The 14818-nt window shown below is 41.2% G+C and overlaps 1 protein-coding gene across 2 annotated transcripts; it reads right to left on the bottom strand.

Moving 5' to 3' along the window:
- Positions 1–477: 477 nt before the first annotated feature.
- Positions 478–14447, bottom strand: znf341 (zinc finger protein 341). Of its 2 annotated transcripts, none has more exons than XM_055048273.1 (16): positions 14405–14447; positions 13453–13563; positions 12353–12543; positions 10238–10387; positions 9853–10167; positions 9568–9739; positions 8027–8120; positions 7848–7938; positions 4591–4750; positions 4282–4514; positions 3030–3238; positions 2751–2847; positions 2484–2616; positions 2244–2355; positions 2035–2105; positions 478–1095 (listed from the first exon to the last, which is right to left on the bottom strand). In XM_055048273.1, exons 1-16 carry the CDS (start codon positions 14433–14435, stop codon positions 560–562), a joined length of 2706 nt encoding a protein of 901 aa, XP_054904248.1. In that variant the 5' UTR covers positions 14436–14447; the 3' UTR covers positions 478–559. The 2 variants fall into 2 exon arrangements, with proteins under 2 accessions (XP_054904248.1, XP_054904249.1); XM_055048274.1 differs by having other exon boundaries at positions 8027–8117.
- Positions 14448–14818: the final 371 nt, after the last annotated feature.

Below are 14818 nucleotides of genomic sequence, written 5' to 3'. Positions count from 1 at the left end.
CCATGCAGCTTCAGAAGTGTTCCCTTAGTTTTGCCAGTGTGAGACTAGAATTGCTCAACTTGCCGTTGCATGTCATGCAGATGGGACGCTGACTCCCATCCCGTTCCTTGATACACGTGAATCCATGTTGTACATTTTCGTCCAACCACTTTCTTGTTTTGCTCGACATGTTAAGTATGGGTTAAAAAATTGAGAAAAAAACCACACAATGTGCAACTATGACAGCTGTTGAATATTGTTTCCACTAAATTTTCCGCAGCACTGATTGGCCAAGCAATGTCATGTGATCCTTTGAAGCAAGTGATGGCCAAGCGAGGCGTGTCATCACAACTCTACACAACTGTGTCTTTACCTCCACAGCAGAGGCTCTGCCGAACCCCTGAGACCGACTCATTGAACCCCTGGGGTTCCATCAAACCCAGTTTAAGAACCACTGTTCCATACAAATTTCCAGGGGAAATAATTATAAAACATCTGAACAATGTAACTGTTTTAATATAAAACAAATGTTCTCATTTCCCAGTACAGGAAAAAGTTTAAACAAAGAGGCAGGTTTGGACTACAAACATGGCTGCCTCTGTGAACTGTTGTGGGCGTTGGTCCCAGTCTGTGTCAGCAACTCTCCACTGGTTTCCATGCCACCATGCCCTCTCTCAGCCTGTCCCTCGGTGGTATCCATAGCAGCATGGCAGCCTCCATCAGTCCCTTCTTCATCCCCCGGCTGAGTTTCTGCTGTCTCTTGGTCTCCATCGGAGCCGTCCTCTTCCTCTGCCTCCTCTCCATCAGTCTGCAAGCCTTTGGAAATCCTTGTGAACCTGCTTCTCCTCCCCTTCTGCTCTCCTTCCTGCTCCTCAACCGCCGATGCTCCTGCAGCGTCATTGGCCTCCTCGTTCTCCTCTGTCCTCTCCTCTGCTCCTGTCCTGTCTTCCACTGTGGGACATTTGTGGTCTCTGTAGTAGCTCTGCCTAGTGAATCCCTTGTTGCATGTGGAGCACCTAAACCTGTAGTTGTCTGTGTGGGACTGCTGATGCTCCAGCATGTGAGCCCTGCGGCTGAACGCCTTCTGACAGAACATACACTTGTAGGGTTTGATACCTGGCAGAGAGGAGAGCTGATTACAAAAAGAGCAAATGCCAAAAAAATAAAATGAAAAAATCCTAGCATATGTTCAGATGGAAAAAATTTACACAATCTCAACTTTTTGAAGAATAAAGAGCGCACGGGTCTGAATGTAATATAGATTTTCTCAGAGTGTCTGCACATCTACATAGAATCTTAAGTCTTAAATTCATCTATCTAAAATTAAGCCCTTAAAATGTTTTAAATTCATTTTAAAAAAGTAAGTTGGGCTTTAATATGGTCATTATGTGATATTAATTTAATTTTAGAAAGTGCAAATTTCCTCACCAAACTTTATCCAGCCAAGTAAATTCCATTCATAATGATCTTAAAGCATCTAAAATTTGAAATAGTAAAACCCGTAATATTGTTATGTTAAACAATATTAATATGAGGTCAAAGAAGTATTTACAGCTGCACTAATATTTGGTTTTATGTCATGCAGTGATGGATACACTGCATAATTACTACTGCAGAACAAAATTTTCCATTTAACATTTTGCTAACTTTGAAAAAGCTTAGCACACTTAGCTTCCTCTAAATACCATGCAGATGTAGAGCTTCGGTGCTTGAGGGTTACTGTACCTAATTTTCCAATAACTGGCTTCCACCATTGATGTCACGTATCAAGTTCCACCACAACCACACAGTCAACAAGCTTCATGTTTGATCAATACAAAATGTATGAACTCAACACTTTGAGATTGACTGCATTTTGAACCCCAGATGAGGCAAAGATAAGCTGTTTGACCACAAAGACTAAAGCAATGTCTGGAAAGCAATCAGTTCCCCATAAATGGACTCAACCCAATGTGGTAAGAAGAGTGGTCAGATATCCTGGCAGAATTGTGCCAGAAGCTTGTGTGTGTAAACTAAGGAGATCTTCAGATGACAGATGGGTCGTTGTTTTCTCACCAGAATGTGACAGGATGTGGGCTTTCAGTTTGTCTGGTCTGTTGAATTCTTTGGTGCAGCCCACATGTGTCCTGAGAAAGAAAATAAGGGAGAGTAGATGCAAAAATGTGTAAAAAGAAAAAAAAAAAGTATTTGCGCTATAATTACATAGTTCGGGTCAGGGGAAGGAGTTAGGAACTTTTTCACTCGTCCTCTTTCAGGAACCTCACCTGAAGGGACATTTGTATTTCTTAAAAGGCTCGTGGATCAGCATGTGTCTCTTCACTTTGTCCTTTCTGTTGAATGTCGCCTCACAGAGGGAACACTTGTACGGTTTCTCACCTGGAAACATAATGAAACTCATCTTTTGTTGGATTCAGAGTTCACACAAGTTCCCCGACTTAACACTACAAACTGAAACTGTACATTTTAGATCTGACTTGGAAAAAAAAAAACGTTAAATTTCAGACCTGAGTGAATGCGAGTGTGCAGCTTGAGGTAGTGCTCAGTTTTGAAGATCTTCTTGCAGATCTGACACTTAAATCTTCCTCCAACGCCATGAGTGGGCAGGTGGCGCCGGAAGTATCTCTCACATGGGAAGACCTGATGATGGACAGAGAGACGGCAAGCAGGTCAGAGCTTATCCAGACATTTCCAGCTAAAAGTGAGACTTTGGTGATAAAAGATCAAGAGTAGTTTTAATTACTATACGTGCAGCATGATGGTGAGAGGCGTACCTTCTGACAGTGAGGGCAAGGGAAGTTGTGGGAGGCGGTCAGCAGGTGTTGCTCCAGAGCTTCCTGGGTTGAATATCTGCTCTGACATTTCACACACCTGCAGTGACACACAGAGAATTTTTAAATATAGTAGAAAACTAGATGTATATATATATATATATAGATATATGTATCTATCTATATCTATCGATCAATCGATCGATCGATAGACATTTCTTCTACATGTTTACTGAAGCTGATATGTCAGAAGGAACATCCTGCAGGAGTGGCAGTCCTGACCTGAACACGCTCGTCTCCTTGCGTGTGTTCTGCTGTGGGCAGAAGCAGTGGGAGTACTGGTGGACTCCCAGCTCAAACAGGGAGGGGAAGACCTTGCTGCAGAGGTGGCAGCGGTACGTCAGTTGCTCCTGGTGCGTCCGGATGTGCTCCAGGAAGTGGTCCAGCTTCTGGAAGGTCTGAGAGCAGCTCTTCAACACACACTTATACACCTGCAGGGAAACACACAGCAAGCAGTCAGAGTGGCTGCATAGCTGATGCAACTTTAGTCCCAATCTGCTAAATCCCCATTACTTATGTGCACTGGAACTTGTACAAAAAATTAAAAAGCAAACTAAATTTCTTCACTTTTAAATCAATTTCTAGACTTTTTAATGTGATCTTGAATGAAATTTCTTCAGCTGCTTAGAGCAGAAAAACAAAACATTTCTCTCTGCTTGTTAAGCCCTAAACCTCTGAACAAGAGACGATTTTTAACTTTGTTCCCTCATTACTGCACCTCCCTCAGCATAGATATAGATATATTTGGTAACCATGGAAATGTCAGACTGTTGGCTAGAAGCTATAGGTCAGACCATAGTGACCAGGAACAATCAATCCAAAAGGCATTGTAAGGAACCGTGATGGTGCCAAAAATGTACAGATTTTGGTAGTTTTAAATTTTACAATAAAATGTGCCTAGATTGGTTGTAATTCTTTTGTTGTTTTACACTGGATTTTCAAAATATAGACTTAAATTGGAGTCAAATATAAAAATTTATTATTGTTTTAATTCAATAAAAAAATATAAATAAAAAAACAAGCCATTTTACACATATAAAATTAATTGACCTACGTCATTTTCTTGTTTTTTTTAATAATGAAGGTCCATATGAAAATACTGTGTGAGTTTATGGAGCAGGAGTTCATAAGTTTCTTACTTCTTCCTACTCCTTTTTGAGCATGTTAAGATTATTGTACACAAATATGTGTCTTTGCATTCCTTGTTCATGTTTGCAATTTTGTACTTTTATCAAAACACATAAATAACCAGTCTTGTAGAAGGTGCCAACCTGTGCCGTAAGTAAACACCGAGGGTTTTAATTTCCCAAAACCTCTGTACATTTGCTGTAATTATCTCCAAATGCAACAGACTCTACATAGGTAATATGGATCTGCAGTTTACAAAGGTTTGTAGCCTTATTCATGATATTTCCGACAGGTTTATATAATTTGGTGAGGGACAAAAATAAAAAAATATTTTCTCCTGCCTCACCTGCTCGCCTTTGTGCTGGGTCAGGTGAGACTTGAGCTGGAAGTAGGTCTTGAACTTGCAGGTGCAGAACTGGCACTGGTAGGAGCTGTCTATCACAACAATCTGCTTTGTTTGAGCGCCGCCCTGCTGGTTCTGGTCGGACATGGCGCGAGTGTGACTGTCCTGGGCGTCTTCCCCTCGGCTGGCTGTCAGACCGGTTCCAGCCTCCGTCGCTGCCTCCGCCCCTGGTTCCTCTGCAAACAGGAAGTGCGCTCACTGTACAGGCTGTGAATCTGGAGTTAGTTCTGATGTCCTGAAAATGAAGCTCACCCGTTTGGACCGGCTCTGATTCTGCTTGAGTCTGGTCTCGGTACGCGTCGCCTTGTTTCTGCCGCTCCGCCATCCGTTCTTCCTCAAAGAATGAAACGGGAACCACCTTCACCGTGATGGGCAGCCGGGACACGGTGTTCGCCACGCTTGTCGGCCACACCTGGACAGTCAGGACAGCAGGGGGCGCTCGTTCACACAGATGTGAATCTGTGTTTTGTGATTTTGAGTTGATTCTAATTTTTAGGACTCAAATACAATATTTAATTCAGAAACCAGTTTTTCTTTTCAAACGGTCAAGTGTTCAGATTATGTGAATGACAGGAGGAAACAAATACATTTATTTAAAACAATTCTATCATGATCTTAACTGCATGGTTTAAAATACCAAAATATAAAAAAGATATATAAAAAATATAAAAGAATAAAAAACTATTTTACAAAACATTAAGGAGACTCAAATCGATTTGAGCATTTTGAACCAAATTCCAGGCTGAAGAACTGTGACTCCCTGTAGAACAGGGGTCTCAAACTCAATTTACCTGGGGGCCGCTGGAGGCAGAGTCTGGGTGAGGGTGGGCCGCATAAGGGATTCCACAAAAAACAAGTTAAAAAAAGTCCTCAAATGTCATTAACAGTTTTAATGATTTCTTCTGAACATGAAGTGTCCTGAACGTGAATGGAACATTGAGTGAAAATCATGAACGGTTCTTCTGAACATGGCTTCTGTTGCCTACTCCTTGCTGCCAGAGACTTGACAGCGCTTCTTCTCACAAATCTGAACCACATTTGGCTTGAGAGAGGAAGCAGTTGAGACCCTCAGTATGGCTTGAAGATGATCATCACTAAGTCTGGACCTGTACTTGGACTTATTGAAGTTCAAGGTGGAGAAGAACTTTTCACACAAATATGTGCTGCCAAAAAGGCACATAGTCCGCTTGAACATTCGGGAAAGCTCAGGGAAGTTGGGGGGCAATTCCCTCAAAAATTGCCCATGCTTGTCTGCTTTTCCACTCATCTCCCTGAACTTGGTATTGAGGTCAGAGTTGCATTGCAGGACAATGAGCTCCATTTGAAGCATAGGTGGGGCATCTTGCACATCAAAGGTAAAGGGGTCCGCAAAAATTTGAAAAGTGGCTCTGTGCGTCTTGAAGTCTGCAAATCTGTGATCAAATTCCTTCTGTAGCTTCAAAATAGCATCAACATATTTCTCACCACTGAATGGTGTGCCTGCATCCACAAGTGCCTTGCATGCTGGGAAATGGCAAAGGTTTGTATGAGAGAGCTGGGCTTTCCATAACACAAGTTTTGTGGAGAATGCTCTCATAGGCAGCGCTGACGAGCTGCCCCTGGCCTTGTAACTTCTTGTTCAGTACATTCAGCTCATGTGTGATGTCAACAAGAAAAGCTAAGTCCACGAGCCATTTGTGATCTCTCAACTCAGGAACAGCCTTCCCATCCTTCTCCATGAAGGCTTTTACTTCTTCTCTCAACTCAAAAAATCTTTTCAAGACATTTCCCCTACTGAGCCAACGTACCTCGGTGAAATAGAGCACATCTTCATATTCTGACTCCATTTCCTCTAAAAAAGCACGGAACCTCCTGTGCTTTAAGCCCCTGGATCTGATTTGGTTGACGCAATTCACAACAACAGACATCACATTGTCACACCTCAGGCATTTGCTGCAAAGGGCCTGCTGATGGATAATGCAGTGCAGAGCAATGGCCTCCTCTACACCCTCCTCTTCCAGTTTTCTTTGAACAAGTGCCACCAGTCCATTTTTCCTCCCTGTCATTGATGGCGCGCCGTCAGTTGTTATTCCAACAAACGTCTTCCATGACAAACCGGCATTCTCAATGGCATCACACAGCTGACGAAATATCTCAATAGCGGTGGTCTGGCCATGCATTGGAATTACTGTGAGCAGCTCCTCTGTCACTTCAAAATTGCTATCAACACCACGGACATAAATTGTGAGCTGAGCAGTGTCTGTTATGTCTGTGCTCTCGTCAAGAGCGACTGAGTATGCATCAAAACATTTTGCTTTCTCACACAGTTGATGATAAATGTCACTTGACAGGTCAGAAATGCGCTCTGCCACAGTGTTGGCAGAAAGGCTCATGTTGCTAAACTGACTTTTCTTTCCGGACAGACAATACTTGCAGCCTGTAATATGCACTTTTAATAAACTCGCCTTCTGTGAATGGTTTCCCTGCCTTAGCAATCATCTCACTAACCATGTAGCTAGCTTCGACTGCTGCAATATTCTCTTTGGTTGCTTTCTTGAAGAAATCTTGTTGCCTCAGTAGACATGCTTTAAGACTGGCAACCCGCTTGGCTCTCTCATCCCCCTGGTATTTTGCACATTCCTCAGCATGTTTAGTTGAATAATGGCGTTTAACGTTGTATTCTTTGTGCACTGCAACTTTCTCTGTGCAAATAAGACATGTGGGGATGCCCCTGTGCTCAACAAAGAAATACTGCATCTCCCACTTTTCTTGAAATTGTCTGTGCTCGTCACCAACCTTTCTCTTCACTGCAGGCTTTGATAAAGACATGACTGGGGTATGACAAAATCTAATTGATTCCGCTCAGTGGCGCTCTTGTTTCACGTTTCAAACAAGTATTTAGCTAGCTAATTGCGCCCAGAGAACGTCTTAACGCAAACACGTAATTTCCGCTTTGTGACAGAGCGCGCCTTCACTGGGAGCGCGCTCTGCCGCGCTCTCGAGCCAGAGCGAGAGGCGCCGGTCGGGACCTCACTGAGCTCCGGTAGCTGAATGTCATGGCAGCTACAGGTGCTCCGTCACACGCTTCTATCTGTAACAGCAGCATAGACGATAAACAGCCCGCTAACAGTCGCCGTTCTTTTTGCGCTCGATCATGACATTTGTGGTAGAAAGTACGATAGATGGCAAGCGCAAAGGCGACTGCTGTCTGGCTGTTCATCACACGCCGTGCTGTTGTTGCAAGCGTGAAGTGCACGAAGCTGGTGTAGCTTAGCCTAGCCCCGACAAGGTACGGCGCGCGGGAGCTGGCTGATTGGCCCCTCGGAAGTCCACTTTCTCCGCGGGCCACACTAATATTATACTTTCATATTAAGGTGCGGGCCACAAAATATTGTCCTGCGGGCCGCACTTGGCCCCCGGGCCGCGAGTCTGAGACCCCTGCTGTAGAATCTTTTTTTTTCTGCACATTTACCTATTTACTTCGTCCATCTTAAAATTCACCTGTAGAAAAACAAAGACAGACACTCCACCTTGTGAGTCTGCATGTGTTTCTTCACATTGGACTTCTGGGCGAAGGCCCGCCCACAGACGATGCACTGGAACGGTTTCTCTCCTGTGTGGCTGCAGGCAGAAAAACAGACCAAGTGGTGATTCTCCTCCATCTGCACTGGAGTCAGTCGGTGGGTAAAGTCCACGTTATGCTGCTCACCTTCTGATGTGCTGCTGGAGGTCAAAATTTTTGGAGAAAAACTTATCGCAGAAATTACACTTCAGCTTCGGACCTTTTCCCTTCAGGTGATCTGCTGAGGAGAGAAACTTAGAACTAGAATTATAGACTTTACTCTCATTTAAAATCTACATTTTGAGCTAAATTTTGTTGCAAGGCTCCAATAATGATCAAATAAATAATTAATAAAGAATGCATAAATCTAATATAAACAATGTATATATGTATATATCATAATCAGCATCAAAGTCCAGACATTTTCAACCTGATTGGCACTTCTGCTTTGCATTAGTACATTGAATGGTTGATTGTTTATTCGAGTAATATTAGAGGCAGATGGTGATTTATCTGTAACTTGTACACATATTGGAATATTTACTATTCAGTTCCTTTATACAAAATGTTCATGTGATTGTTTTTTTTATCTGTGGAAAAAGGGAAAAGTTAGGGGAACTTAACTTTTGCCTTTTCCAAACCTGTCACAATAATTTAGCTCAATAAGCAATAAATCAATAAATTGCTAAAGAAATTTAGAGCTTGATCATTTCCATTCTGATTCATATTCAGAATTTTGTTAACAGAGACTTCATAATCTATTTTCTTAATGGTTTCAATTGTTTTCAGGTTTTTTTGGTAGATGTGATTTAATTGGATAATTAAAATGTATTCCAGTTCATTAGTCTTTGAGAGGGCAAACTTACAGTATTATGCCATTATCAATATATTACTTAAAAATATCACAATAATTTTTGGGACAATTTCTAATTAGATAAGTATAAATTTGTTAATCTCGTCTTACGCTTTTGGCTGAATATCTTCTTGTAGCTGTCCATGTTTCCTTTCATTGGTCTGATATCAATATTTTTATAGTAAAATCACAGTAATATATATTCACAGTCAATCGACGTCTTTGATTGATGCCTGGAAAAACAAACAGTGCTCCATATTGTAGCAACTAGTTACATTTACTTGAGTAACTTTTTTAAATGTTTGGAAACAATTTATGTCTTGTATTTTTACTCTACTGTACTTTATACTCTTGACTAATTTTCTTATAAAGTATCTGTGTTCTTAATTGGGTGAAATGTCTGGATTCTCTACCCACTGTAAGGAATCTCACAAAAATGAAGAACACACTACTTTTAAATAAACATTCACCACCACACACACCTGCAGTTTTACTTAAAGTTCCATCAGTTTTATATTCACATAAACTGATTTTCACTTTGATTCTTAAAATAGCAAAATTTCTACATAACTTTATATTTTGGTCCATTTTCTGATGTAGTTCTTTACTATGAAGGAATTGATGTTCTGATCAGTTACTCTGTACTTGAATAAACATTTCAAAAAAACAAAAAGTGAAAACATTTCTTGGATTGTTACTTTTTACTTTTAATTGAGTAAAAATATGTTGAAGTAGTGATACTCTTACTTGAGTCCACATTTTGGCTACTCTGCCTATCTTTGCATACATAAAGTAGTTGTTAAGAGACAAAATGTGACTCTAGTAAAGCCATCACCTGCTGCTCCGTCCGTTGTCTTCTTGCTGCTCCGGGGCTGTTTGGGTATGATAACCTTTTCGAAGTCGCTCAGCTCCGCCATGCTGCCCATGTGGCTGCAGCTCTTTGCTTTGCTGCCCTGCTTCCCGGGGCTGTAGACGGGACTGCTGCTGAACGACTGACCCTCCACGCACTGGCCGGGCACCCAGCGAGAAGGAAACAAGTAAATAAACACGGGAACTGGAATTGAATGGTGTGTGAGATATTGGGAACCGCAGCAGGAATCAGAGAGGTGGAGGAACTCACCTGAACAGGATGAAAAGCTGGCAGTCCTAAAGTATGGATCTCTGCTGCACCGCCAGCACCAGCAGCCACTGCGGCAGCAGCAGGGCCTGCCATGTGGGGCATCATGCTGTACACCTGCACCACTGAGTTGCTGTGGCTCACTGGCACCTGGGAGGAGAGAGGCTGCTGGGTGGGCTGCCCAGCTGGCAGGGCAGGGGCCGGTGCCTGGCTGGAGGGCAAAGGATGGGAAGCCTGCTGCTGATGCTGCTGCTGATGATGGTGTTGGTGGTGGTGCTGAAGATACGATACCCCCGCTGTGTGCATGCTCAGGTTGCTCTGCAATAACAGCAAAACATCTGAAGAATGTGTTCAGTCGGAGCAAAGCAGCGGCCGCTCCTGGATGTACCTGTATGGGCGTCTGCATGGCAGCCATGGGCTGGTCGATGGAGGTGAAGGCAGAGATGGCCGACATGAGGACGTCGTCGCTGACCAGCACGTTGCCTTGTACCAGAGTGTGAGTCAGAGGAGACGGAGGGACTGTTATATAGGTGGATACCTGATGGCAGAGCAGGATAGAAGGAATTTGAACAACTACAGAAAGCCTTTAGTAGGTTTTTAGCATTTTGTTGCAGATTTGATAATTAGCTTATCCAAATAATTAGTTTCTCGGATTAGCTAAGAACCATTTTCTTTTTGTGCCATTAAATATGCAGAGAAACACCAACTTTAAAACTTCTAGGTTTTCTTCTCATTTTTATTCTTTGTTCAATAATTATTACCTTCATTTAGCATAAATGACTGGCAGCCGATGAAAAAGATGAACATGGCAAATAACAATACAATAAATTATTTTAACATGTATTTTGCAGTTATGATTGAAAAACAGATTCATTTTTAATATTAAAAGAATATTAACATATTAAAATATTAACATTTTCTGATTAAAAAGACAATCGATCTCAAGTCTATTAATAAATCAGTCTGAAAGAATCCAAATTTGAATGCATGCCTCTATATATATATATATATATATAGAGGCATGCATATTAAGATATTAAGACTCAAAAACTACTAACCATGCATGCCTCTCTCTCTCTCTATATATATATATATAGAGAGAGAGAGAGAGAGAGAGAGAGAGAGGAGAGAGAGAGAGAGAGAGAGAGAGGCATGCATGGTTAGTAGCTTTCTAGTCTTAATATCTGTGGCTTTTATCTCCTCCTTTGGCCAGCTAATTATTCCAGCAGGGTATCTGATTACTGGCAAGGCATAGCTGTTTATTGCATGGATTTTGTTCTTGCCATTGAGCTGGCTTCTCAGGACTTGCCTTATTCGTTGGAGGTATTTAGCTGTGGCTCCTTTCCTTGTGACCTCATCAAGGTTGCCATTTGCTTGTGGTATACCTAGGTACTTGTAACTGTCCTCTATGTCTGCTATTGTTCCTTGTGGGAGTGAGACTCCTTCTGTGCGGATCACCTTCCCCCTCTTTGTGATCAGCCGACCACACTTCTCTAGTCCGAATGACATCCCAATGTCAGTGCTGTAGATCCTGGTGGTGTGGATCAGTGAGTCGATGTCTCGCTCACTGTTGGCGTACAGCTTGATGTCATCCATGTATAGAAGGTGACTGATGCTGGCTATCCCATGGATAGCCAGTCTTGATGATAATTTGACTGAGGGGGTTCAGGCCTATGCAGAACAGTAGCGGGGACAGAGCATCTCCTTGGTATATGCCACATTTGATGGACACTTGTGCAAGTGGTTTGCAGTTGGCTTCAAGGGTGGTTTTCCACAGCCTCATCGAGTTTGCAATGAAGGCTCTCAGAATCCTGTTGATGTTATTCATCTCTAGGCATTCAATGATCCAAGTATGCGGCATTGAGTCATAGGCTTTCTTGTAATCGATCCAAGCCATGCACAGGTTGGTGTGTCGGGTTTTGCAGTCTCAGGCAACTGTGCGGTCTACGAGGAGTTGGTGTTTGGCTCCTCTGGTATTTACACCGATACCCTTCTGTGCCGTGCTCATGTGTTTATCCATGTGTTTGCTTATCTTGGCCGCTATGATGCCTGACATGAGCTTCCAGGTTGTGGAGAGGCAGGTTATTGTTTGGTGTATAAATATACATATATGTGCGTGTGTGTGTGTCTATATGTGTGCGTTGTTTATTTTTAAAACAACAAGAGAATTGTTCCCCCTTCACTGTCAGTACATACTTGCTCAGGAGAAGGGATTACTGCAAGCAAAGTGAATAGAAAATCAGATTTGGGACATTTGTATGTTCTGCAATATCTTAGTTTCCACTGATATTCCTTAACCAAAAGGAAACAGGCCTACAACATCACAGATCCTTTTCCCACATACTTATTCTTTATGTTAAGTCGAACTCGGCTGGAAAGTCTGTTGCCACAAAGCTCAGTATTGATCACAACTGACCAAAACACATCGCTCCAGTTACAGTACACCCCACATGAGCCATCAGCAACTCTACACATCAATCAGCTTCCACTGCTCTGTCCTCACCTGTCTGTTGGCGGCAGTTTGGGGTACGGAGCCAACTGACGGGACTGGTGCGTAGGCGTTGGTCGAGGCCAGGGACACAGTGGATAGGGAGGGGGTGCCAGACTGGCACTGCTCCCTCTTGTGCATCATAAAGGCAGGCAGAGAGTTGAACTGTTTCTTACACTTCCCACACAGGAAAACGTCTTCGTCATCTGCAGGATTATTAAAACAACCAGTTCGGTTATTATTAGTGGCAAAAAAAATTCTGCTTGATGGATGACTGCAGATGAAAACGAGAGCAAACAGAATAATTTATACAAGCCGGTTCATCACTCTAAGCAGTGAATTCCTGCATATGTTCTCCTGATCGAATGGGACATTTGTAGTAACTCCTTCTTGAGCTCCATGCAGCAAGCAGTTTATTAATTAATCACCCAATGATATCAATTCTGATGATTTATAGTGTCTGTAAATTAGTTTGTTTACAGACACTTCACAATTCACTTTATTTCTGGTTTCTGTTATGTTATTTTTATCTATATTTTATTTATTGATTTTATTTGTTGTGCTTTATTTTGGATATTTAAAATATCTTCCTTAAATGTTATTTACTACATTTAAGTTTATTAGTCTTAAAATGGCAAAATTGCATTGCTAGGCCATTATCAATATATTTCACCCCAAACTGTCCTTTTTAAAAGAAAAGAACATAATCTGCAGAGTTAGGGGAAAACAATCATTTAGAAAGGTATTTTCCAGAATTTTTTTTTTCAACATTTTGATACAGATCATCCATCTGTTTAAGTTTGATTATCTTTTTTACACATAGTGTCCCAACTCCCTTCCAATTTCACTCCTCTTTTTATTTTTTTGCATCTGTATAACCTTCAATTACTTAGAATTTAGAAAACATGGTAAATGTGAACAGGACTTTGCAGAATCGATTATATTAATGTTTGTATAAGTATCCAAATTAAACCCCGTCCAGCTTTGAATTCAATTCAAAACATACAAATGAAAAGATGTAGAGGCCGCAAAGCTGTGAAATTGTCTTTTTCTGTTTACATTTTAACATTTCCTGACCAAAACTTGAGTTTTCTGTGGTGAGTGATCTCACATACCCATGGGCTGGATGGCCGGTGTCGCTGAGACATTTTGGCTGTTTGGGTCAGGAACTCCACCTTGACCATCCAGCAGTGACTGAACTGCCAGCACAGTCTGGTTGTCCATGCCTGAGGAACATAGAGAGATGAGGTCACTGTGACAAAAGTAGTTGTTTTCATTAGATGATGTGCGTTCTGAAATATATAGCAGCAGTTTTGATCCTTTACTTATTAATCAGGCAATTCTGAAAGCAGTTGGTTGCACCACATTTTATTTAGGGGTATCAGAGTAAGGCGGTCAGAATACAAATGTACGCCATATTTTCCAGAGGGTTTTATTTTTATTATTGTGATTATTATGATTATTATTATTAAGAAATGTTAAAAAAAAACTGTGTATTATTTTCCATTACAGTCCAGTTACATTTAGGCACTACTTTGTCCATCACACAAAAATCACAACAGAATATATCAAAGTTTTTGGTTATGTGATGTGGAAAATCGTGAACAGGTTCCAGAGTTTAAAAAAGATTTAGTTGTGCAAATGAAAAATCATTTCTGCAAAATGTTCAGCTTTCTTTGTGTTTACGTCTCCAATCACTGAGGTTTTGTACCCTGATTGCAAGTTGTACATGGGTTCAATGTTAATATGAAATCCTAAACACATCAGGCCTAAAATCGAAGCTTGAAACAACTGAGTAGACTTGTGACAGCGAGGGAAACGAATATCGCGTCAAACTCCGTCTGACAGAAAATGGCTGGATTGAAAATGGGAAAATATTTAATATCTGCTTGGTTGTTTACATATACACTTTCAGAGTTTTGCTGTTCTCTGCAATAATAAACGTCCAACTGAGATTCAGACATGTTTTTCTGATTTCCATAAAGACTACAAAATATATTTCTCAAAAATATCCTCAAATGCGCGACTGTCTTTAGGGTTATACAACAATAAAAGGAATATTACTACCTTCGAGCACCTCAAATATTGCCTGCGCCATCTTGAAGTTCTCCTTTTGTGTAATAGGCGCTCTACTAGCAATGCCTTCTGCTTGGTGTAAATACACAGTAGGCAAGAAAACGTGAGAAAAGCTTTTTAAACATGAAGGCTTCACGGAAAATTCAAGTATTGCTAAGTTATTGGGGGTGTGTTTCAATTAAGTTACAAAGTGCCATAGCTAATTATAAATATGTATAAAGTACCTGTATGAAAAATAAACTGAAAATAATGAGAGGTACTGGATTTTTAAGCTCAGTCTCAGCCATAATAGCAAATTTTGGTATTTGAAGGTTGATGTAAGTTACAGAAGTAGAAAATGAACAGGAATTTTGTGTATTTAGCAATTTTATTGAATAAATGTTGAATAAAAATGATTTTCTTCGC

Source organism: Poeciliopsis prolifica, unplaced genomic scaffold (genome assembly GCF_027474105.1).
Source record: "Poeciliopsis prolifica strain line A6 unplaced genomic scaffold, Auburn_PproV2 SCAFFOLD027, whole genome shotgun sequence".
NCBI lineage: Eukaryota > Metazoa > Chordata > Actinopteri > Cyprinodontiformes > Poeciliidae > Poeciliopsis > Poeciliopsis prolifica.
This window is presented reverse-complemented; position numbering and strand designations above follow the sequence as displayed.

Bases quoted from the DNA above. Each gene is read 5' to 3' on its own strand.
- znf341 (XM_055048273.1), bottom strand. From the start codon at position 14,435: ATGGCGCAGGCAATATTTGAGGTGCTCGAAG. The intron at 8,121-9,567 runs GTGATGGCTTTA...TTCTCTCCTCAG, and splicing joins GACAACGGACGGAGCAGCAG to CAGATCACCTGAAGGGAAAA. The intron at 2,106-2,243 runs GTGAGGTTCCTG...TTTCTTTCTCAG, and splicing joins AAATACAAATGTCCCTTCAG to GACACATGTGGGCTGCACCA.